At 40.3% G+C, this 25,654-nt stretch overlaps 1 protein-coding gene across 1 annotated transcript in view; it reads left to right on the forward strand.

Moving 5' to 3' along the window:
* The window catches only part of MCCC2 (methylcrotonyl-CoA carboxylase subunit 2), a 71,985-nt gene that overhangs the window by 20,238 nt on the left and 26,093 nt on the right, over positions 1–25,654 (forward strand). Inside the window, exons 5-7 of the mRNA XM_049649586.1 lie at positions 3,483–3,610; positions 5,535–5,647; positions 19,095–19,208. Of these exons, the coding sequence (XP_049505543.1) occupies positions 3,483–3,610; positions 5,535–5,647; positions 19,095–19,208 (355 nt within the window). The remainder of the gene's footprint in view (positions 1–3,482; positions 3,611–5,534; positions 5,648–19,094; positions 19,209–25,654) is intronic.

Below are 25,654 nucleotides of genomic sequence, written 5' to 3' on the forward strand. Positions count from 1 at the left end.
GAATGTATTGACTCTTAGCTGATAAGTGTGAACATAGCTGGATGTAGGAGCTCAGACGGTGTTATCAGGTCACAGGTGTGTTTTGGTTTTACTCCCAGGCAAGCTTTCTAAACCCAGAGGCAGAGCTAGCCAGAGATACCCCAGTTTCTGTTCTGTAAGGTCAGTAGCTGAGGTAGGAGAGCCCCAAAGGGGTTAGGCTTGGGGTCCAAGCACTCCCCCCCTTTTTTTTTAAGTACTTATGTTTTATGTTCAAGTTCAAATGATTCTTTTTTCTGATATTTATTTAAGAAAACTTTTTTGAACTTAATGTTTATCTTATTGTCTTGTGGTTCGAGTTAGGGGTCCAGTCACCCAGCTCTCTTCTTAGAATCCCACTTAAATTCCTTAAATTAGATAATCCAGAATAACAATAGCTAACATTTATCCAGTGTCCACTATGTGCCAGGGAATATTTTAAGTATTAAATGAATATTTTTTTATTAAAAAAAATTTTTTTTTAACGTTGATTTATTTTTGAGACAGAGACAGAGTATGAACAGGGGAGGGGCAGAGAGAGAGGGAGACACAGAATCTGAAATGGGCTCCAGGCTCTGAGCTGTCAGCACAGAGCCCGACGCGGGGCTCGAACTCACGGACCGTGAGATCATGACCTGAGCCGAAGTCGGACGCTCAACCGACTGAGCCATCCAGGCGCCCCTAAAAAAATTTTTTTAATGTTTATTCTTGAGTGAGAAAGAGGGCACGAGCAGGAGAGGGTCAGAGAGAGAGGGAGACACAGAATCTGAAGCAGGCTCCAGGCTCTGAGCTGTCAGCACAGAGCCCAATTCGGGGCTTGAACTCACTAACTGTGAGATCATGACCTGAGCCAAAGTCAGACACTTAACTGACTGAGCCACCCAGGTGCCCCAAGTATTAAATGAATGTTAAATCACTGAAATAAGTATGAATATTATCCTTATAAAATAGATACTACTGTTATCCCTATTTAAAATTTTTTTTATCACGTACAAGTGAGAAAACTGAGGTATATGAAAATCAGCTTTCTTGAGGTCACTCAGGAGTAAAAGTAAATGGGGGCCCACGCCCCTTGCTGAGCCACACTGTGGACTTTGGGTAGAAGGAGCTGGTTCTTTTCTATACCTTTGAAGATAGGCTTTGGGGGCCAGTGTCACTTGAACCACATGGATTAGGTAAGAGGCAGTGTCTGAAAGAAAGTTTAGTTCTGTTGCCAAAATAATAGATTGTGGGTATACAAAACCAGTAGATGTACAATGCAGTCTTTTTGTGGACTAATTTTATTTTTTATTCCGTAACAGGTCTGTGACCTTTTTTGTTTGTTTGTTGGTTTGTTTGTGAAAGAGAAAGAGCACGCACAGCATACACATGAGCTGGGGAGGGACAGAGGGAGGGAGAGAATCCCAAGCAGGCTCCATGTTCAGTGCAGAGCATGACGTGAGGCTCGATTCCATGTTGCTGAGATCATGACCTGAGCCGAAATCCAGAGTTGGATGCTCAACGTGACTTAGCCACCCAGGTGCCCTTGTGACCTTTTAATAAGCAAGTGAGAGTGGCTCTGTCTCTTGTGGCTCAGTCTCTTGTTCAAGGTCACATGTTCAGCAAGTGGCAGAGCCAACATTTCACCATACTCCATACTCCATACTCCATACACCATACTCCACCAGACTCCATAGCCTGGCCCCTTTCCTGAATCACAGCTTCTTAAGGTTTTTTAGGGCACCACCCCCAGGGCGGGGCAGAACAGTGCACCCTGTAGGTGTGAGATGATAGCCTCAACAACCTGCCAGAGCATAAATTTCCTTTGAAATCTAATTTGTTTACTAAAGTCATGAAAAATTGGCAGTCCACTCTAAAATGCTAACTGTAATGTGGAAAGAAGCTTTATATCAATAAAATAGATGCTCTAAGGAGAGGAACCCTTTTATCTTGTGGGGAGCACTGCTGGCCACGTACCCTAATGCGAGCAGTCCGTTGCTACCTGAGGCCGCTGTTCAGTTGCTGTTCTCTATTTTCAACAGGGATTCAGTGACTCACTTTTTAGAATTCTACAGAATATAAAGTGAGGTTTTAAAGCATATCATAAATAGGAGTGCCTGGCTGGCTCAATTGGTGGAGTGTACAGCTCTTTTATTTGGGGTTGTAAGTTCAAGCCCATGTTGGGTGTAGAGATTACTTAAAAATAAAATCTTAAAAAAAACCCAGAAATATAAACAAGATTACATTTTTATTTTTATTTTTTAATTTTTTTCAATGTTTATTTATTTTTGAGACAGAGAGAGACAGAGCATGAACGGGGGAGGGGCAGAGAGAGAGGGAGACACAGAATCCGAAGCAGCCTCCAGGCTCTGAGCTGTCAGCACAGAGCTGGACACGGGGCTCGAACTCACGAACTGTGAGATCAAGACCTGAGCCAAAGTCAGACACTCAACCGACCGAGCCACCCAGGAGCCCCAAGATTACATTTTTTTTAAAGAACCCACTGTTCTTCACTCAGGTTTCCTTCCGGTTTCCCGGCAGGGTTGAGCAGTTTGCCTTATAGGTGGTTTGCACTCACCACTCTGCTCTTCGTGTCCTCCTTATGGGCGTGGCACTCAGCTCAGTGGTTCTGGTGAGAAAGGGCACCACTGATGATGCACTTTAGTAAGTTTTCAATACACTATTTTATCTTACTTTTTACTTTTTTCAAGTGTGGCTTTTAAATTTTATTTTGAGAGAGAGGGAGGGAGAGAGAGACTCCCAAGCAGGCTTCACACTGTCAGTGCAGAACCTGGCGTGGGGCTCCAATTCACGAACTCTGAGATCATGACCTGAGCAGAAATCAAGAGTCAGACACTCAGCTAACTGAGCCACCCAGGTGCTCTCAATATGCCATTTTATAGTTTGCATCTCTTGTTACTTTAAGCACGATAGATATTGTGTTTTAAACTTGTTTTAGTTTTTTGAAAAGCATGTGGTAGTAACTTTCATGAAGTGCATGAAAGCATGTGGTAAGAACTTTTGAAAATAAGAAAAGTAAATTCTCTTGATGGATCAGTTTTCATTTCTGCAAATTACCATCCTAAAAGGAAACTTGGTGGTTTATTATGAGAGATTTCTCACCCTTGAGACTTGGATTTTTTTTGTGTGTATATTTTATTATTGTTTCGCTAGGATCATTTCATTGAAAGAACCATTATGAAATGTGGCTGAGGTTGTTAGTTTTTCACTGCTAATAGAGGACCGATGACTCTTTAAAAGTCAAGTATGAGTTTGTAAACTTGTTAAAAGTGATGATATAAATGAGTATGTGGACTTTGATTAAAGCTTGCTTTCATATCATGAGATCATCTGCTAATGACTGTCATTGGTGATATGTACTAGAAGTTGAAGGTTGCATTGGAGTGTCTTACAATGAAATGTACTTGGCCTTTTAACTTTGAAGAAGTCTCTCTTATTCTCTTTGTGATGAAATTTCTGTCTTTCAGAGTAGAATGTATAATTGTTGCCAATGATGCCACCATCAAAGGAGGGACCTACTATCCCGTGACTGTGAAAAAGCATTTGCGGGCACAAGAAATTGCAATGCAAAACAGGCTCCCCTGCATCTACTTGGGCAAGTCACAAGAGTCGTAAAATGAATTATTTTTAGGTGGTAAAATGCAAGAGTGTTTACAAGGTTATATGATGTCATCATTTTTTTTTTTTTTTTTTTGACAGTGTAGGGGAGGGACAGAGAGAGAGTGGGACAGAGGATTTGAAGTGGTCTCTGTACTGACAGCAGAGTCCCGTGTGGGGCTTGAACCCCAAGCCAGGAGATCATGACCTGAGCCAAAGGCGGGCTTAACTGACTAAGCCACCCACAACCCCCCATCATTGGGTATTTTTAAAAACTGTTGGTTTCTTCCATAATTACAAAAGAAATGCATGCTCTTTGCTGAAAACTCAGGAAGAAAATGTGAACAAGAACTACCCATAACAACATCACTGAGGAATAACCTGTGACAGTATTTTCATGTATGCCAGTTTTTTCTCTACATGGGTGTAGATTTTTTTCTTCTATATATTTTCTTTTTGTCTTAACCTTAATGAGTTCAAACTGTGAGAAAATAATAGTTAATATTTATGGATCTCTTGAGTGCTAGGTACTAATTTAAATGCTTGAGTATGTATATAATTTTCAGCAAATGCAATTTAAGAAATTTAATTTTTTTTTTTTTTAATTTTTTTTTTTTCAACGTTTATTTATTTTTGGGACAGAGAGAGACAGAGCATGAACGGGGGAGGGGAGAGAGAGAGGGAGACACAGAATCGGAAACAGGCTCCAGGCTCTGAGCCATCAGCCCAGAGCCCGACGCGGGGCTCGAACTCACGGACCGCGAGATCGTGACCTGGCTGAAGTCGGACGCTTAACCGACTGCGCCACCCAGGCGCCCCAAGAAATTTAATTTTTAATGAAAGTAAATTTATATTTGAAATTAAAATACACTTAAATCTAAGGGTATTTCAAAAGGAACATAAAAGCAAGGCAGTTTAAAATTGGCACTGCCTGGATAATGGTTTAGTTTGGTGAAATACCAGCATATATATATTGTTCATTTTTGCAAGTGTTTGTACAGGTACTGACTTAGAGATTTTTTTCGCTGCAAAAGTGCATTTACCTGGGTGACTCACAGTGTGAACTTTGTTTTGCACATACAGAAAACAGCAAATGAGGCCCTACTGTTTACAGGTGCTGTGCCAAACACTGTAGGTAATGGAGTAAAGAGTATTATGTTGTCCCCATCTTGGGCAAGCTTAAATGCACCAGAGACAGGATGTCATGTACTAAATAACAACAAAAGACATGATGATTGTAGGCAAGAGTGGTGGGCATAGGACTAGCTAACTTTTCACAGCATTGCTATTTGCACTCACTCTGTGCTGAACTAAGTAAGCGCTTTTTATACATTATTTCATGTCACCCCAGGAATAGCTTCCTGGGAGAGCTACCGTTGTTATTTTGATTTCACAGGTGAGGAACAGGAAGCATAGAATGGCTAGGACATGTCGGTAATCACACAGATATGAAGTAACCAAGCTCTCTTCCAAATTCAGCTGACCTTCTTATCCCCCACTCAGCCCTGCAGTATAAACAGTCCCAGAGACACTATGTGACAAACTGTCACATGAATTCTGCATGTGGCTTTGCATTGGTTTAAAAGAAAGAAAGATACTTTTTTTTTTTTTTAGCTGAACTGGTTAAAAATTTGTGGTGTTTCTGGGGCTTTAGCTGGTCCTCAAAGGAGAGAATGTCCTAAATATTTCAAGTGGAATTTTGCACAGGGAGGAGAGCCTAATGGATTTGATGAAAACAGTGAATTTTTTGGCTGCGTTGGGGGACTGGAGAAAGATCCTGTTGAATAGTTCAGAACGGTGATAGGGCAAGTTTTGTGTGAATGTGATGAAGAACTGTTGCTGTCAGTGGTACACGTCTTCCTTTGTACAGCATGTTTCGTTCATTCAGACGTACTTATTTCTGTTATTTCCCTTGTCTTCAGTTGATTCAGGAGGCGCAAACTTACCTTGGCAAGCAGAAATATTTCCAGATCGAGATCACTTTGGCCGTATATTCTATAATCAGGCAATTATGTCTTCTCAAAATATTGCACAGGTAACTTCTCATTAATGAAAGGTATTGTTTTTTTGCTCCAAATGCCTTTGCCAGCTAGATAGCCTGAGATGATTTAAAACAGAATTTAACACAGAATGTAGATTTTTTTTTCCCCCCACAGAAAGTGCCTTAAGGTCAGATTATTCTCTTAATTATGGACATGCTTTTATGTTTTAATAAAGGCTGTTCACTAAAGGAAAAGAGTTTGTCAAAAGAAAGGACACTGAGTAATTGGTTTTTTTTAATTTTTAATTTTTTTTACATTTATTTATTTTTGAGAGACAGAGCATGAGCAGGGGAGGGACAGAGAGAGAGGGAGGGAGACACAGAATCCGAAGCAGGCTCTAGGCTCTGAGCTGCTAGTACAGAGCCTGATGCGGGGCTCAAACCCGCAAACTGTGAGATCATGACCGGTGCCGAAGTTCAACGCTTAACCGACTGAGCCACCCAGGTGCCCCAGTAGTTGCTTTTTTAGGACTACACTTTGAGACATTCTGGTGTCTGAATGAGGAGACATGAGCAAAAAAGATTGTTGTAGCATTGTCCTAGCAAAAGTTAACAAATGACCTACATGACCATTATTGGGAGATGAATAATACCATTTGTAGCTATTAAAATGAATGAACTAGAGTTGAACTAGAGTTGCACTCATCAACATAAATAGTCTGTAAAAATAATAGAATAAATGCATAGTCATTTGCTTTGTATGTAAATGTTAAAACCATCAAAAAAATCTATTACTTTATCTTAAAATGTACATGGGAATCATACACAGAGCTTTAGGACAATGGATACCTTTGAGGCGGGAGGGAGGAGAAAGGGGGGAAGGCAGGAGGTTTCAACTATTTCTGAAATATTTTATTTCCTTAACACAAATCTGAAGTAAATTTGGCCAAATGTCAAGATTTGTTAAGACTGGATATTAGGTTAAAGTATTTATTATTCTGTAATCTTTAATCTGAAATACTTCATAACACCGATGCTTGTGCTTTGTTTATGTTTTGTTCCTGAATTTCTTAAGTTTGTAGTGTTTTTAGTAATATTCTAATGAATTAGCCTTTTCTCACAGTTATGGTATCTCATCTTTATTTTCTATTGATATAGTGCATTGTTGGCATTTATTATATATTTTATGTTATGCAGTGACTTTGTGCTTTATATATCTAAATAGAAACTTTAGCTTTGCTCACTTGTGCACAGAGGGTCCTTGCATTACATAATATGTAATTCTTACCATGGCATTTTGTTTTATTTTTTTTCCCAACATTTTTTTTTAATTTATTTTTGGGACAGAGAGAGACAGAGCATGAACGGGGGAGGGGCAGAGAGAGAGGGAGACACAGAGTCGGAAACAGGTTCCAGGCTCCGAGCCATCAGCCCAGGCAGAATAGGTTTACCTCTATTCTTAGAAACCTCTTGGAATTTGAGGAAAATTTCCAATTTCTCTTGTGTACTAGTTTCCATAGTGCCTATTCTGATCTTTTCCCCAGTAAATGAGCCCTAAACCCGATGTCTGCACTGTAGCTGTTGCTTCATACTTAACTGAAGAAGTCAGGCTGTGTGCGAGCACTTTTGTACTAAAAACTTTGTGACTTTGCCTTCTTTTATCCTAGAAACAGTTGTCCCTCTTCCTCTCCAGGGCTAAGCTTTTCATTTATAATCCTAATGCCAACCCCTCCTTTGTGCCTCATCATTTATTCCTCTTCTCTCTCTTACTCTAATATTTTCTCATCCACTTTTTTTTCTCACAGTCAATAACTGTGTTGACTTCTTCTGCATTTTTTTGTTTTATTTATTTCTTTTGAGAGAGAGAGAGAGAGAGAGAGAGAGAGATTGAGATTGTAAGTGGGGAGGGGCAGAGAGAGAGGGAGACAGAGAATCCCAACCAGGCTCTGCACTGTCAGTGCAGAGGGGATTGAACCCACCAACTGTGAGATCACCACCTGAGCTGAAATCAAGGGTCCAATGCTTAACTGAGCCACCCCATGTGCCCCAACTTCCTCTGTTTTTAAAGGAAAAAGAAAAAGCACCAAAAGCCGTGACAAAAGAAAAGGACCTTTGCTAGCTTCTTCTGTTCCCTGAAGCTTCCCTCCTTCCCTGGATCAGCAGACTCCTTAAAAACTGACCTAGGACCTTTGTTCCTGACTGTTCACTCCATAAAACCTACTGCCTTTGGAGGTCCTACTAGCCTCCTAGAGACCAGATTCTTTTTTTTTTTTTTTTAATTTTTTTTTTTTTAATGTTTATTTATTTTTGAGACAGAGAGCATGAATGGGGGAGGGGCAGAGAGAGAGGGAGACACAGAATCCAAAACAGGCTCCAGGCTCCGAGCTGTCAGCACAAAGCCAGACGCACGGCTCGTACTCACAGACCGTGAGATCATGACCTGAGCTGAAGTCAGACCCTCAACTGACTGAACCACCCAGGCACCCCTAGAGCCCAGATTCTTACTCCACATGACCTCTTTTGTTCCCTTTCCTGAAATCCTCCTTAGGCTTTGTGCCACTGGCTTTCCGTATTCCCCCAGGCTCTCCGTTTAATCCTCTCCACCCAGGAACTTGTCCTTAATGGTTTCATAAACTCTAATGACATCCCTTTCTTATCCGTGATCTTTCCTGACCTCTCTCTGCACTTTGGGAGGTTCTCCTGTCTTTGTGGATTTCCCTTTGGTACTTAGGGGCTCCAACTAGACATTGAGCACATTCACTTCTCTACTGACGGTTCTTTCACCCGTGTCCCTGTTTGCTCTTGATGGTACTTCCTTCTTGAGCTTTTCCCTAGGATTGAAACCTTGGTGTCATCCTTGACTCTTGCCTGCTTTATCCCCTACCTGCCCCTACCTGATCATTTTGGTAAAAAAAAAAAAAAAAATGTATATGTGTGTGTGTGTGTGTGTGTGTGTATCTATATATAGATATATAAATCTCTCTGTCTATATATTTCTCATCTTTGTATCCCCAGGAGCTCCTCTGGTGCTGGACAGATAATCAATACATAATAAACCTTTGACAAAGACCTGTCGATTTTTACCTTTGGATTGGCCCTCTCAGCTCCATTCCTACTGCCATCACCATGGGTAGTTTGGGCCCACATTACTACTTAACAGTGTGGCACTACCTTCACCTGCCTTGTGTTCCTGACTACCTAGTCTTTCCTTTTCTGTTCACTGTACATGTTACTGTAGCATTACTCTTTATCTGGTTCCTGGCTCAAAACCATAATTTCTACAAAACAGACTTCAGACTTATTAGCCTGGTACATAAGACCCCTTGTGGTCTAGTTCCGATCTTAAGTTCTGGCCTTACTGCCCACTGTCAGTCTGAACCACTCACTGTTCTTCATATGTACCATGGCCTTTCATGACTGCTCAGGTCCATGCTGGGCCCTCTCTTCCCCATTCCTTGCAGTCTAAGTCTCCAGTCCATTTTCCAAATGCATCTCAGATGCCATCTCTTGCAGGAAGGCTTCTCTTTGAGCTATACCTTAATAATGACATATATTCCTTTTATCTAGATATATCCTAATTTCCCTCACTAGACTCTAAGCCTCTTGAGATAAGAGACACCATCAGATAAATCTTTATATCCTCACACATTTCCCTGAGAAGGTACTTAGTCAATATTTATTTAAAAAATGAAACTCTTGGGGTGCCTGAGTGGCTCAGTGGTTAAGCGTCCCAACGTCAGCTAAGGTCATGATCTCATGGTTCATGAGTTCGAGCCCTGCATTGTGCTCTGTGCTGACAGCTCAGAGCCTGGTGCCTTCCTTGGATTCTGTGTCTCCCTCTCTCCCTGTCCCTCCCCTGCTTGTGCTCTGCCTCTCTCTGTCTAAAAAATAAATAAACGTTAAAAAAAAAAAAAAAGAAGAGTGAAACTCTTTATGACTATTCAAGTGATATCTGATGTACTGAGTATATCTTACATTTTAATGTATGTTTTATTATTTACTGGGGCCTTGGTTTGGATGGATAAAAACAAGTTCTTATACTTTATTTTTTTTAAATTTTTATCCATATACTTTATTACATGAAGCAATCACTTGTTTAACTCCAGTTATATTACATGTGCATTTTGATAGGGAACTCTAGCTTCTTTATTTGTTCAGTTCCTTCTTTCCTCCCCAATGTTGGTTTTTATTTAATGTTATTAACCTTGCCCATTATAGGTCCACTTATCCACTTATTTCTAAGATACATGTCTCTTGACAATCATATCTCTGTTATTTCCTGTATCTTTGCAGTGGTAAAAATGTGGACAGATTTTTGCCGACCTGGAAGGTTTAAAATTTTTGTTTTTGCTCTCAAGGAGAAAAGGCAGTTACATAAGACACCTACCTACATCTGTATTCTCTTGTCATCTTTCCCTCCTTTCTGGTGTATTTTAGAACTTGTGTTTTTGTTTTTGAAGTTTAAAGACTTGGCATACAGGTGTCTGGTGGTCTTACTTGGAGTCTCATGTCCTGAGGATACCTCACCTGGGCTTTCTCTAAACCCATGGCTGAAGTCTTGATAATCTTTTTTTTTTTTTTTTTAATTTTTTTTCAACATTTTTTATTTATTTTTGGGACAGAGAGAGACAGAGCATGAACGGGGGAGGGGCAGAGAGAGAGGGAGACACAGAATCGGAAACAGGCTCCAGGCTCCGAGCCATCAGCCCAGAGCCTGACGCGGGGCTTGAACTCACGGACCGCGAGATCGTGACCTGGCTGAAGTCGGACGCTTAACCGACTGCGCCACCCAGGTGCCCCTGAAGTCTTGATAATCTTGGAAACATTGCTTCTTTTTCTGTATTGTGGCTCCACGTTGCTGGCTTTTGAAGTGTGAGGCATATAATTCTCTTCAGAGGAGGGATCTTTGTTTTCTTAGGTCTCACATTAGCATTAATTTTTAAAATTAGTGGACGGGGTGCCTGGGTGGCTTCGTGGGTTGAGCGTCCTACTCTTGATATTGGCTCAGGTCATGATCGTGGGATCAAGCCCCGCCTTGGGCTCCATGGTAAGCATACAGCCTGCTTAACATTCTCTCTCCCTCTGCCTCTCTCCCCTGCTCACGTGTCTCTCTGTCAAAAAAAAAAAATAATTTAAAATAATTTAAAATAATTTAAAACTTAGTGGTGGTCTGGTCTAGCTGGATCTTTGCCCTGCTGCATCATCCTGTTTGACTGTAATCCTTTAGTGCACCAGGAACAAAATGTTTCCACTGTGACTAACAGTATATTTCTTCTGAAATAGTAGTTATTCATCTAGCCATGTGGAGGTGCAGCTCCTGTTTTTCCTTCGCGTGTCTGCCTGTTTGTTCTTCTTTTGGAGACGTACTTAAAATTATTCCAGGTGTCCGTGCTTCCTTCTCTCCTTCCCTATCCCCATTTCCACCCTCTTGGCTTAGCTCATTATTTTTGAAATTTATTTTCTTTGCTTCAGATCATGGTAATTGTTTTGAGGGACTTAGTTAAGACAGGCACTGTATATCTTTTTTTTCCGTTCAGAAAAGTTGGTTTTATTATTTTTTAAATATTTATTTATTAAAAAAAAATTTTAACGTTTATTGATTTTTGAGAGACAGAGAGAGACAGAGCATGAGCGGGGGAGGGGCAGAGAGAGAGGAGACACAGAATCTGAAGCAGGCTCCAGGCTCCGAGCTGTCAGCACAGAGCCCAATGCGAGGCTCGAACCCATGAACTATGAGATCATGACCTGGGCCAAAGTTGGATGCTTAACCAACTGAACCACCCAGGCACCCGAAAGGCGGTTTTATTAAAGAACACGGATAAGACCCATGGGCAGAAAGAGCTGCCCATTATTTTATTTATTTTATTTTTATTTTTTCATGTTTATTTATTTTTGAGAGAGAGAAAGAGAGCATGAGTGGGGTAGGGGCATGAGAGAGGGAGACACAGAACCTGAAGCAGCCTCTAGGCTATGAACTGTCAGTGCAGAGCCTGATGTGGGACTTGAATCCACAAACCATGAGATCATGACCTGAGAGCCAAAGTCAGATTCATAACCCACTGAGCCACCCAGGTGCCCCAAGGGCTGCCCATTATTTCAAAAATGCATTTCAGCTTGTCCATGTTGTCAAATAGGGCCTAGGGAACAAAATCACTGATTGCTTTGAGGCTGATAAAAAGGAAGAAACAGGATATTCTGGATAAGGTGGACTTTTTGTTTTCTGTGCACATTTTAGCCTATCTATTTAGCACAGATAAGCATGAGTATTCTAGAATCAGTGGTGTGATCGGTCAGTATAATTGATTGTGATTTAAATTTTGGAGAGTTAATGAACTGATACGTGAATTTTATGCCTTTTTAAAAGTTTTTTTTTTTTTTTTAATTTACATCCAAATTAGTTAGCATATAGTGCAACAATGATTTCGGGAGAAGATTCCTTAATGCCCCTTACCCATTTAGCCCATCCCCCCCTCCCATAACCCCCCAGGAACCGTCTGTTTGTGCTCCATATTTAAAAGTCTCTTATGTTTTGTCCCCCTCCCTGTTTTTATATTATTTTTGTTTCCCTTCCCTTATGTTCATCTGTTTTATCTCTTAAAGTCCTCATATGAGTGAAGTCATATGATACTTGTCTTTCTCTGACTAATTTCGCTTAGCATGATACCCTCCAGTTCCATCCACGTAGTTGCAAATGGCAAGATTTCATTCTTTTTTGTTGTTGTTGTTGTTGTTGTATCTTTTTTAATTTTAAAGATTTCATTCTTTTTGATTGCTGCGTAATACTCCATTGTGTGTATGTAGGTGTATATATATCACATCTTCTGCATCCATTCATCCATCAATGGACATTTGGGTTCTTTCCATACTTTTGCTATTGTTGATAGTGCTGCTATAAACATTGGGAGTGCCTGTGTCCCTTTGTAACAGCACATCTTTATCCCTGGATAAATACCTAGTAGTGCAATTGCTGGGTCGTAGGGTAGTTCTATTTTTAGTTTTTTGAGGAACCTCCATACTGTTTTCCAGAGTGGCTGTACCAGCTTTCATTCCTACCAACAATGCAAAAGAGATCCTCTTTTTCCTCACCCTCGCCAACATCTGTTATTGCCTGAGTTGTTAATGTTAGCCATTCTGACAGGTGTGAGGTGGTATATCTCATTGTGGTTTTGATTTGTATTTCCCTGATGATGACTGATGTGGAGGGAGCATTTTTTTCAGGTGTCGGGTGGCCATCCGGATGTCTTTGGAGAAGTGTCTATTCATGTCTTTTGCCCATTTCTTCACTGGATTATTTGCTTTTTGGGTGTTGAGTTTGATAAGTTCTTTGTAGATTTTGGATACTAACCTGTTATCTGATATATCATTGCAAATATCTTCTTTCATTCTGTCAGTTGCCTTTTAGTTTTGCTGATTGTTTCCTTCACTGTGCATTAGATTTTTATTTTGATGAGGTCCCAATAGTTCATTTTTGCTTTTGTTTCTGTTGCCTCCAGAGACGTATTGAGTAAGAAGTTGCTGTGGCCAAGATCAAAGAGGTTTTTGCCTGCTTTCTCCTCGAGGATTTTGATGACTTCCTGTCTTACATTGAGGTTTTTCATCCACTTTGAGTTTATTTTTGTGTATGGTGTAAGAAAGTGGCCCAGGTCCATTCTTCTGCATATCACTGTCCAGTTTTCCCAGCACTACTTTCTGAAGAGACTGTCTTTATTCCATTGGATAGTCTTTCCTGCTTTGTCAAAGATTAGTTGCCCATATGTTTGTGGGTCCATTTCTGGGTTCTCTGTTCTATTCCATTGATTTGAGTGTCTGTTCTTGTGACAGTACCATACTGTCTTGATGATTACAGCTTTGTAGTATAGCTTGAAGTCTGGGATTGTGATGCCTTCTGCTTCGGTTTTCTTTTTCAAGATTGTTTTAGATATTTGGGGTCTTTTCTGGTTCCATACAAATTTTAGGATTATTTGTTCTAGCTCTGTGAAGAATGCTGGTGTTATTTTGATAGAGATTGCATTGAATATGTAGATTGCTTTAGGTTGTATTGACATTTTAACAATATTTGTTCTTCCTATCCAGGAGAATGGAATCTTTTCCATTTTCTTGTGTCTTCTTCAATTTCTTTTATAAGCTTTCTATAGTTTTCAGTGTATAGATTTTTCACCTCTTTGGTTAGATTTATTCCTAGGTATTTTATGGTTTTTGGTGCAACTGTAAATGGGATCGATTGCTTGATTTATTTTTCTGTTGCTTCATTGTTGGTGTACAGGAATGCAACCGATTTCTGTGCATTGATTTTATATTCTGCAACTTTGCTGAATTTATGAATCAGTTCTAGCAGTTTTTTGGTGGAATCTTTTGGGTTTTCCATATAGAGTATCATGTGACTTTTATTTTTTAAATGGAGGCTCTGTAGGTAGAGGAAGAAAATGTGATATAGGCAGTATTTGCTTTCCACATTAACTTGAAATCGAAAAAGAAGAGAGATTTAAAAACATATTATACTTTTAATGGCTTTTCTACCAAGCAACTGAAACGTTTCCCCCCTGTAAGTTATATTACATTTATCACCGTGTACCTTTGAACTGGATAGTCTTCTGCAATTTCTCAGTGGAAGGATAGAGGTCTAGAGGTCACACAGCTTTTCAGAATTAGGTATAAAACCTCTTGACTCTCTCTCAGAGACCCTTTCTGTAGGGCAGCCTGCTGACCTACAATATGTAATTTGGTTTTGGTGCAATGAGAACCAGTCTCTCTTTGTTTAGGCAAGACCTGGAGGGTAATGAAATTTTGTCTGAAGTTTTTGCAGACTCTTACTTCTGTTTTGTAGAATCTCATTTCCTTTTTTAAAAGAGTTTTTTATTTTTTGTTTATTTTATTTCTACTTTTTTAAGTTTATTTTGAGAGAGGGGAGGGGAGAGAGAGAGAGACAGACAGAACACAAGTGGGGGAGGGGCAGAGAGAGAGGGAAAGAGAGAGAAGCCTAAGCAGGCTCTTGCCACCAGCGCTGACTCCGATGTGGGGCTCGAATTCATGAACCGTGACCTGAGCCAAAATCAAGAGTTGGATGCCTTACCAGCTGAGCCACCCAGCGCCCTATTTTTTATTTTTTAAATAGGCTTTATGCCCAGCACAGAGCCCAACATGAGGCTTGAACTCACAATCCTGAGATCAAGACCTGAGCTGAGATCAAGAGTCAGGTACTCAACTGACTAAGCCACCCAGGCTCCCTGCATCTCATTTCCTGTTACTCAAAATTTCTGTTTGTGCCTTCTGTGGTAGTGATGGCAGGCAGTGTTATAGTCAGTTACACATCCTTCTTAGCCTTCTTGCTGCTTTCTTGGTCTTGATTTAAGTCTTGAGTCACCATGGACCTCCTCACCCTGTGGGAGAGACCTCTTGGCTTGTCCACATTGCAGGAAGCCCACCTCATGGGTGACTGGGTGGACTGTAGCCTCTCAGTGGAGTTCTTGGGACTTGTCCTGTGTTCTGATGCACATGAGAGTCACTCTAATGTCTCCCCTGATTTGGTGCATGTGTTGTGCCCCCAACACAAGCCTATACCCTGAGTGTGCTCAGTATACGTTATGTTCACACCTCTTACTTATGTCCTTTTAATGTCTTCTTAATAGAGAAAGCAGCAGAATTTTCTTCCTTGGGGTCTACATCATTTGTCCAGCATGGTTCAGCGTGAGATCCTTGTTGTACCACAGACAAATGCTTTGGGACAGGGAAGGCCGTTAGAGCTGTTTGGCCCTGGGGTTCCTGTGCTTTGTGAGAAGAAGGAGCAGACGCAGTGGCAGGGCTCTTTTTGATGGACATTCACCCTGTTCTGCAAGTAAGCGAATGGCTTAGAATTAAACGATGAGAAGAGGACATTCTGCAACGGTGGTGACTTCTCTAATCTAGGTTCTTTTATTTAATTTTTCTTTTATCAGAATTTGCTTTAGAGATGCTAAGTTTAATGTCTATGAGATACTTGTGACTAGCGTGGCCTGTTTCTTTTTTTTTTTTTTTTTACATTTATTTATTTTGAGAGAGAAAGAGAGCACGTGAGCAGGGGAGGAGCAGAGAGGGAGAGAGAGAGAAAATCACAAGATGGCTCCACACTGTTGGCACAGAACCCAACATGGGGCTCAAACCCACAAACCATGAGATCATGACCTGAGCTGAAACCAAGAGTGGGACACTTAACCGACTGACCTACCCAGGCACCCCTAGCCTGTTTCTTATTGATAAAATTTGAGAATTTTGATTCTTATATACTTAATAATTCCAGCTCTTTTTTTAAAAATTTTATAATAGCTTTATTAAGATCTAATTCACATACCATACAATTCACCCATTTAATATGTACAGTTCAGTGGTTTTTAGGATATTCCCTGAGTTGAGGCAATTCTAGTACATTTTCATCACTCCAGGAGGAAATGCCATATCCATTAACAGTCACTGCTTATTTCAATCCAGTCTCTCCAGCCCCTCGCAAGCACTCATCTGACTCTGTGATTTGCCTATTATTCATTTCATGTGAAAGGGATCATATAATAAGTGGTTTCTTTCATTTAGCAAAATGGTTTCAATGTTTACCCATGTCTTTTGGTTTTTCATTACTCTCTGGGATGGTATAGCATTCTGTTCATGGACTGTCTCCCATTTCTGCAATAGGGGAATGGTTTACTGAAGGGCAGCAACAACAAAGAACTTTTTTTTAAAGTATTTTCTGGTTTTTTTGTTTTGTTTTTGATGTTTATTCACGTTTGAGAGGCAGAGACAGAGCGTGGGTGGGGGAGTGGCAGAGAGCGAGGGAGACAGAATCTGAAGCAGACTCCAGGCTCTGACTGGTCAGCCCAGAGCCTGATGGGGTCTCGAACTCATGACCTGAGCTGAAGTTTATTCATGTTTGAGAGGCAGAGACAGAGCACAAGGTGGGCGGGGTGGGGGGGGGGGACAGAGAGAGAGAGGACACAGGGTCTGAAGCAGGCTCCAGGTTCTGACCTGTCAGCATAGAGCCCTATGTGGGGCTCGAACTCATGAACTGTGAGATCATGACCTGAGCTCAAGTCAGACGCTCAACCGACTGAGCCACCCAGGTGCACCAACAGCAAAGTACTTCTAAGCAAAGACCGTCCCAAGGCTTCAGATGTGCTTCAGTTGTAGTTACTTTAGATGCTTTTTGATCTCTGCGATAGTTATCCATTGCTGCAGAACAGAGTACCCCAAAACTTGGTAGTTGAAAGCACCATTTTTTACCTCACAGTTGCTATGGGGCACAACTCTGAGCACAGCTGAGCCGGATCCCCTAGCTCTGGGTCTCATGTGGCTGCAGTCCTCTTCAGTCTCCATTAGTAAGGGTCTGCCCCGGCTTGCTCACGTGGTTGTTGGCATGATTTAGTTCTCTGCAGGTCTCACTCATTTTCTTGTAAGTTGTTGGCCAGAAGCATGTCTAGGTTCTTTCCCAAGTGGGCATCCGTATAGAGTAAGTTACCACATGTCAGCTAGATGCATTAGGGTGAACAGGCAGGTGGGCAAGAGAGGGAGCCAGCAAGGTGGAAGACAGAGTCTCTCATAACTTGATCACAGGAGTGACACTTGCTATAATCTATGTATTAGAAGCATGCTACCAGATTATATAGGACGCGGATACCAAGAGTCAGGGATCGGTGGAGGCCATTATCAGTTCGTGTAAGAGAAGTGGATTGTTGGTTTCCTTGGCTTTGGAAATGCTTTGGAAAAAACCGCATCTGAAGTGCCCTTAGGAATATGGCAGAATTCCCTAGCATAGATGCACTAGTAATTTGTTAGCGATTCACTTGTGAAACTTTTCTACCAAACTGATAGGTCTTTTCTCCCCCTGAGATGGCATGATGGCATTCAGCTTCATTTCCCTCATTTTTATCTTACTACCTTTTGACAAACAGATTCTTCTTTCCTTGTTTACCAGCTACCCTGCCTCCCATCCTTGGTCTCTGAATATTTGCTGACAGTTGCTATTGCTTTCTTTTGCTTTCAGTTTGTTTTCATGGAACCCTGCTATGCCTGTTTAGTTCTTCAGGGCTTTGAAATTTGTCCCTTTTTAGATTTTTACTTCACTGTGACTCTTCTCTACTTCCTTGACTTTTATTTTTTGGTACTGAAATAGTTTGAACTGTATCTGCTGTTCGTGTACAGAGAACAGGCTGATAAGGTGAAATCATGTCCTTTACTCCTGATAGAACCTTAAAAAAAAGCCCATAAAATATTTCAAAAATGCAGAAAGAACAGAGAATAGTTTAGTAACAGAATGGAACACTCATGTACCCTCCATACGGATTTATGAAGTGTTAAGATCATTTGTTTTTTTCCCTCAGATTTTTTAAGAACTTACTTATTGACAGTTGGTGTATTGGTTCAAAATGCTGTGTCGATGGATGTGTTGGTTATTTGCTATCTTCGTTTTCTTGAACACTGTCACAATGAATGTTTCCGGTGCTTCTTTCCTTGTTCAAGAACTTTTCTAGCCATAGATACTTCGAAAATAAACTTCTGATTGATAAGCAAACACAATGCGTGATAAATACTTGTAATATGTTGGCAGTGCGATTTTGCAGCCATTTTTAATAACATACATGAAATAGGGAAAAATACTTTTTGTGACTGCCATTTAGATGGAAAAATGTTAACTCGTGCTGTCTTGCATCTTTGGATTGATACTAGTGTAGCATTTTCATTTCAAAGTGGGTATTTGTATGACTGTAAGAAAACTGCTAGAATGGATATTGGAATTAGTAGCAAAAACTGCTTTCATATGGTAATTTAAGAAAATAGCCATTACATACTTTTAAAAATTTTCTCTGATATTATTTATGCCGACTTAGACATAATCAGCCAAACCCATATTTATTATTCTTTGTGTCTTATTAATCTGTAAGCAAGAGTTGTTTTTAAAGCTTTATTATTGAAAATTTTAAATACCCATAAAAGTAGGGAAAATAATACTGCGAATACTCAGGTACACATCACCCAGGTTGTACACAATTGACTTTCTTTTGAGCAAGATTTTCAACTTTGATGCTAACGTTAGTTTTATATTTAGAACGTACCATATTCAGTGTTACACAAAATATTAACACTCACTTGGAGAATTATTTCAGTATTCCAGTGAGGTAAGTGGTAGTTGTTGAGAAGACATTATTAGTTTCAACACAGTTTTGCTAATCTTTGGGTGGCTTGTGGAGGTTCTCCTCTCAATTAAGTCGATCAGGCTAATGGTCTAAATGGCCAGTCTTCTCTCTCACAGGGAGACTGTCCATAAATTTTGTAAAAAATGTGATCTAAGCCCTTCAAAATGCTTTGATAGAAGTAGTTAAGAAACTATTCCAAACATTCGGAGGACCATTTTTAAAAAGAACTATAGGGACCAGCTAGTAATATCTCCTGGTACTGCAACGTTTATGGAACTGTAGATCCAGAGACTATAATTAACTGTTTGAGCCTTACCTCAGGGGTTTCTTGTCTGCTTGGATTGCAGATAGCGGTGGTCATGGGCTCCTGTACGGCAGGTGGTGCTTATGTGCCTGCAATGGCTGATGAAAACATCATTGTACGCAAGCAGGGCACCATTTTCTTGGGAGGACCCCCGTTGGTAAGAACATAGTTTTGATTGATTGATTGATTGATTGATTGAAGTAAAATATACATAATATGAATTTTACCATTCTAACCATTTTTAAAGACACAGTTTTGTGGCGTTAAGTGTATTCACTTTGTTGTGCAACCATCACCCCCATCCACCTCCAGCAGTATCTCATCTGCTCTAACTGAAAATCTGTACCCATTAAACACTAACTCCCCATTCTCCCCAACCTCCACTGTCCCTGGCTACTCCAATTCTACTTTTTCTATGAGTTTTACTGCTGTAGGTACCTTGTACAAGTACAGTCATACAGTATGTATCCTTTTGTGATTGGCATATTTTACTTAGGATAAGGTCCTCAAGATTCGCTATGTTGTTGCATTGTCAGAACTTCCTTTTTAAGGCTGAGTAATAGTCCATTGCATGTATATACCATTTTGTTTATTCAGTCATCCATCAGTGGACTTTTGGGTTGCTTCCACTTGAGGGTGTTGTGAATAGTGCTACTGTGAACATGAGTATACAAATATATTTGAGTTTCATGCTTTCATTTCTTTTGGGTATATGCTCAGAAGTGGAATTGCCGGAGCATGTGATAATTTTGTGTTTAATTTTTTGAGAAATCATTTCTTTTTATTGCTGAATAATATTTCATTGTATGGATAGGCTGCATTTTGTTTATCCATTTATCAGCTGATAGTCATGTGGGTTGTTTCCAGTTTTTGCGTATTATGAATAATGCTGCCGTGCACATTCACATCCAGCTTCTTTTAAGTTTATTTACTTATTTTGAGAAAGAGAGAGAGCGAGTGCGAGCACATACACACATATGAGCAGAGGAGGGGCAGAGAGGGACAGAGAGAATCCTGAGCAGGCTGTGTGCTGTCAGCATGGAGCCCGACACAGGGCTCCAGCCCACAAACTGTGAGATTATGACCTGAGCTGAAATCAAGAGTCAGACACTTAACTGACTGAGCCACACGGGCGCCCCCACATCCAGGTTTTTGTATGGATATGTTTCCTTTTATAGTGGTTATATACCTGTGAGTACAGTTGCTAGGTCACATGGTAACTCTGAGGTTAACATTTTGAGGAAATACCAACCTGTCCAGAGCATATTTTATATGCCTGGCAACAGTGTGTAAGGGTTCTGATTTTTACGTTTCCTTGCCAACAGTTGTTATTGTGTATGTGTTTGATGATAGCCATCCTAGTGGATGGTACCTCATTGAGGTTTTGATTTGCATTTCTCTAATGGTTAATGATATTGAACATCATTCATGTACTTGCTGGTCATTTGTGTATCTTCTTTGGAGAAATGTCTATTCAGATCCTTTGCCCATTCTTTTATTATTTTTTTTAAGTTTATTTTGAGAGAGAGAACATGCACGTGGGGGAAGGGCAGAGAGAGAATCCAAGCAGGCTCTGCCCTGTCAGCTCAGAGTCCAAAGTGGGGCTTGAACTCATGAACCGTGAGATCATGACCTGAGCTGAAATCAACATTTGGACGCTTAACCAGCTGAGCGACCCAGGCGCCCCAAGATCCTTTGCCCATTTGTAAAATTGGGTTGTCTTTATTGAGTTGTAAGAATTCTTGATATGTTCGGTATACAAGTCTCTTTTCAGATATGTGATTTGCACATATTTTCTCTCTATGGATTGTCTTCACTTTCTTAATGGTATCTTCCTTTGAAGCATGCACAGTTTTAAGTTTGATCAAGTCCACTTTATGTATTGCTTTTCTCTTTTTGCTTGTGCTCTTGGTGTCATATATGTGACGGCTTTGCCTATATTGCAAGATCATGGAGATTTAATACTTCAGTTTCTTCTCAGTTTTATAGTGTTAGCTCTTTTAGGTTTGTAATCCATTTTGAGTTCATGTGGGTAGGATTTAAAGAAGGAGTCTGACATTGTTTTGTATGTGGATACACAATTGGCACAGGATCATTTGTTGAATGGCTGATGAAGTAAACTTACTTCTTTTTTTCTTTCTTTTTTTTTTTTTGAGTCAATTCAGTCAACATGAATTTCTTGAGCACACTTTTTTTTAGAGAGAGAGTGGGGAAGGGGCAGAGAGATCTAGGGAGAGAGAGAGAATCCCATACAGGCTCCATATTGTCAGCGTGGAGCCTGACAAGCGGCTCAAACTCACAAACCGTGATATCATGACCTGAGCCCAAATCAGGAGTCAGAGATATAACTGACCGAGCCACCAGGTGCCTTTTTTATTTTTTCTTTTACATAAATTGCAGTACTGTTTGAGTCAGGGTCAACAACAAGCCGATAAATTGTTAGGTGAAAAAAAATAGCAAGGTGCTTGCACATATGTCCACTTTTTTGTAAAATGGGGAAATTATACATTTATGCATATATATAATGCATGTATATGCATATAATGTGTATGCATATAGAAACTCTAGAAAAGATACAGTAAACATGGTTTAAATGCAGAGGAGATGGAATGGGGTGGGAGAGACACTTTTGACTTTTTTTTTTCTGCACATAAACATTTTGAGATCTTTAGCTCTCTGAGCCTTGTGAAAATACTACTTTTCAAAAAGGTTAAGTTTTTATAAAAAGGAACAATGTAGAATAGCTATGAGAGGTGCTCTAAATTTCTAATACTAGCAATCTTTATGAATCACTTGTAGGGCCACCTATATAATTTGCAGACCTCAGTGCAAAATGAAGATACAGGACCCCTTGTTCAAAAAGGAAGAAAAAAATACTGTTAAAGGTACTAAAATATAAAACATTTTCCTTCTGTCGTACCTTTATCTGTCACGGTGTTTTTTATTTGCTATTTAAGGACATGTTCTCTCCAACATGGAATACACCCTTTCCCTGGCACTCGTGCTTCCAGTGGGCCCACCATTCAACTCCTGATGGACATATGACCTCCAAGGGTATACAGCCTCTGCTCTAGGATGTGCTTGGTATCCAAATGGGCGGAGGCAAAAGGCTGTCCCCTAGCTCCCACCTCCACTGAGTCATCTGCTAGAGAATACACCTTAGCACTGCCAGCCCAGGATCGTGCCGGTGCTGCTGTGCTCCACCCTGAGATGCCAGGGGGTGCATGCCTGACCCCTGATCCTCCCTGTGCCCATACCAGGCCCCCACTGGGGGCAGGTGTAACAGTTGCCATGCAGGGGCAGGGAAGAGCAGATAGGGCAGAGCCCAGTGCCCAGGGATCAGTTGGCAGAGAAGCAGGGAGCCAAGAACCCTTTCCACCGAGGTGGGAGGAGGCAGACCAGGCAAGAGTTCTGAACCCCAGCACATAAGCCCCATCACTGTTCATTTACAGAACACAAATTCAAAGATAAAATTAGAAAATCTGGGGCACCTGGGTGGCTCAGTTAGTTAAACGTCTGAATCTTGACTTCAGGTGATGTCATGATCTCACGGTCATGGGACCTACTTAAGATTCTTCCTCTTCCCTCTCCTGCTCATGTGCATATTCTCTCTCTCTCTCTCTCTCTCTCTCTCTCTCTCTCTCTCTCTTTCTCTCTCTCAAAAATAAATAAATAAAATTAGAATTTCAGTAGGTAACTACTGAGCATTAAGCCCTAAAGCACAGGGCCCTTCGGCGAGGGGGCTCCTGCACACCATTAACGGTCACTTGCCTGTGATGCAGGACTGAGGAGTGGATTACGTAATCCTAGACTCTTCCCCATTCCTTCTTTGATCAGCTCCATTCCAGTGTTGTTCAGTAATGCTGTCTTCACTCTGCTGTGCTTGTGTCACAGTCTGGTCCCAGACTTCAGAGGGATAAAGGGAGGGTAGGTGAAGACACAGGTGATTACTACATCTTAGAAAAATGTCCCATTATTTAAATGAAATCTAAGAATGTTATTAGGTAAGAGGAAGAATGTCAAGGATATTCTAGAACTGTGATATCCATATAATGGAATATTATTCAGCCATAAAAAGGAGTAAGTTCTGACACATGCTACAACATAAACCATGAAAGCATTATGTCAGACACAAAAGGAAAAGCATTGTGTAATTCTGCTTCTATGAAATATTTAGAATAAGCAAATATGTAGAGACAGAAAATAGATTAGTCGTTGCCAGAGACCAAGAGGAGGGTAGAATGGGGAGTGTCTGTAATGACTATGGGCTTTCATTAGGGAGTGATGAAACTTCTAGAATTAGGTGGTGTTGATGGTTCCACGTTCTTGTGAATACACTAAAAAACACTGAATTTTATTCTTCAGGTGAGATTTTTATGGTATGTGAATTCTATCTCAGAGAGTAAGTTTATTGCTTTAAAACTCTGTCAAAAAAATCATCTTTGGTTTTGGAATAGTAACACAAATTTATTATTATTTTTTTTAATTTTTTTATTTTATTTATTTATTTTTTTAATTTTTTTTTAACGTTTATTTATTTTTGAGACAGAGAGAGACACAGCATGAACGGGGGAGGGGCAGAGAGAGAGGGAGACACAGAATCGGAAGCAAGCTCCAGGCTCTGAGCCATCAGCCCAGAGCCCGACACGGGGCTCGAACTCACGGACCGCGAGATCGTGACCTGAGCTGAAGTCGGACGCTTAACCGACTGAGCCACCCAGGCACCCCAACACAAATTTATTTTAAAAACTATGTTGAGGGGCGCCTGGGTGGCTCAGTCGGTTAAGCGTCCAACTTCGGCTCAGGTCATGATCTCACGGTCTGTGGGTTCGAGCCCCGCGTCGGGCTCTGGGCTGACAGCTCAGAGCCTGGAGCCTGTTTCTGATTCTGTGTCTCCCTCTCTCTCTGCCCTCCCCCATTCATGCTCTGTCTCTCTCTGTCTCAAAAATAAATAAACATTAAAAAAAATTAAAAAAAAAAAAAACATTAAAAAAAAAATAAAAAAAAAACCTATGTTGAAAACAGCTTATGCTTGCTTTGATGTGAAAAACGTGTATTTTCCAAATGGTTGTAATCATTTTTAATAAATTTTATTGAGGATCAGGTAAGCCTGAAGAGCTGCCATTTTATATGTAATAAAAGTCTGAAGGCATTATTCAAAAGGCTTCTGTTATCAATTATTCTTTAATATTTTTCTAGTTATATATGATACCTGTCGTTGGGTAATGAGAGGAGAGAATTCATTCAAAATTTACCTTTGTCTAGTGAAGGGTATACACTTTCAGTAGTTCGTATTGTTTTTCCTTAAAGAATGAGTAAAGATGGGACTGACACCTTTTTGGGACTGTAGGCAGCATGAGAATAATGGAAGAACACTAGCTGTTTTCAAGAGAAAGCTTTTTCTAATGTGCAGTTGCAGTGTCCTCCAGTCGGTGGGTTCAGATTTACCCTGTGCCTCAGCCAGGAGCAATGAGGCAGCCAAAGTCAGCAGTTCTCTTAGACGACTCGACTCTGTTCTGTAGTGTCCCCCTGAAAGACATGGTTACAGGTTTAAAAAAAAAAAAAAAAAAAAGCAGCAGCAGCCTCATCCGCTTCAGGGTTCTAAATTTTGACACTTGTTTTATTGAAAATTGAAAAAGATTTTGTGCATAATGTGGGGTTGCGTTGCTATAGCTTTTAGTCACTTAAAGTGGCTGGAAAAATGCATAATAATAAGACCAATTTTTGAAGGATCTTTTTGTTCTTCGGTCCTCTGAACTTAATGTTTAGTAGATTGAGCTGTTTTTGATTTTTATCATCTTTGCACCTGTCACAGTATCTGACATGTTGTGGGTGGGTGTTCAGTAAATATTAACCAATGACGAATCCTTATTTTATCAGTTGATATTAGTCAGAACCCTGGAAATAAGTAAATAGAACATAATGGTTGTTTATTCCTTTTTTGCAACTTTAAATATCCAGACACCTCTTATAATTAGTTATTGTCTGGGCTGAATGCTATTTTACAATGAATATTTTGGGAAGAAGAGAACCAAGAATTTAGTCCTGTGGGTGGAATAATTGGAGGTGAAAATTTTAGTTACTTTTCCCTGTGCAATAATATTTTATTTAAGACAGAGCTTTTTTTTTTTTAATGTTTATTTATTTATTTTGAGAGAGAGATAGTGTGGGAGTATGAGCAGGGTGAGGCAGAGGGAGAGGGAGAGGAAGAGAGAGAATCCCATGCTATCATTGCAGATCCTGACACAGGGCCCGATCCCACAAACTGTGAGATCATGACCTGAGCCAATACCAAGAGTCAGATGCTTAACTGGCTAAGCCAAGACAGAGCTTCTGAGGTAGGGAGTAAGTCCTTGCTACATTGCAGTTTAGATAAATATTCGTTATTCTAATAAAAACATGTTTCTATTTGAAGAAAAAGAAATCAGTCAACCCAAACAGGTAGGAATCAATAAGCAATTCCTAAGGGATCAGGTTGGCGTTTAGCACTAAATAATTTTTTTTTTTTCTGTTAGAATTTCTCAGGCTGTAATTAAGTCATTCGTAATTTATTAATTGAGTTTCTTTCTTTTTGGTCATATTCTGCTGAATCTTAGATATGGT

Source organism: Panthera uncia (genome assembly GCF_023721935.1).
Source record: "Panthera uncia isolate 11264 chromosome A1 unlocalized genomic scaffold, Puncia_PCG_1.0 HiC_scaffold_17, whole genome shotgun sequence".
Classification (NCBI taxonomy): domain Eukaryota; kingdom Metazoa; phylum Chordata; class Mammalia; order Carnivora; family Felidae; genus Panthera; species Panthera uncia.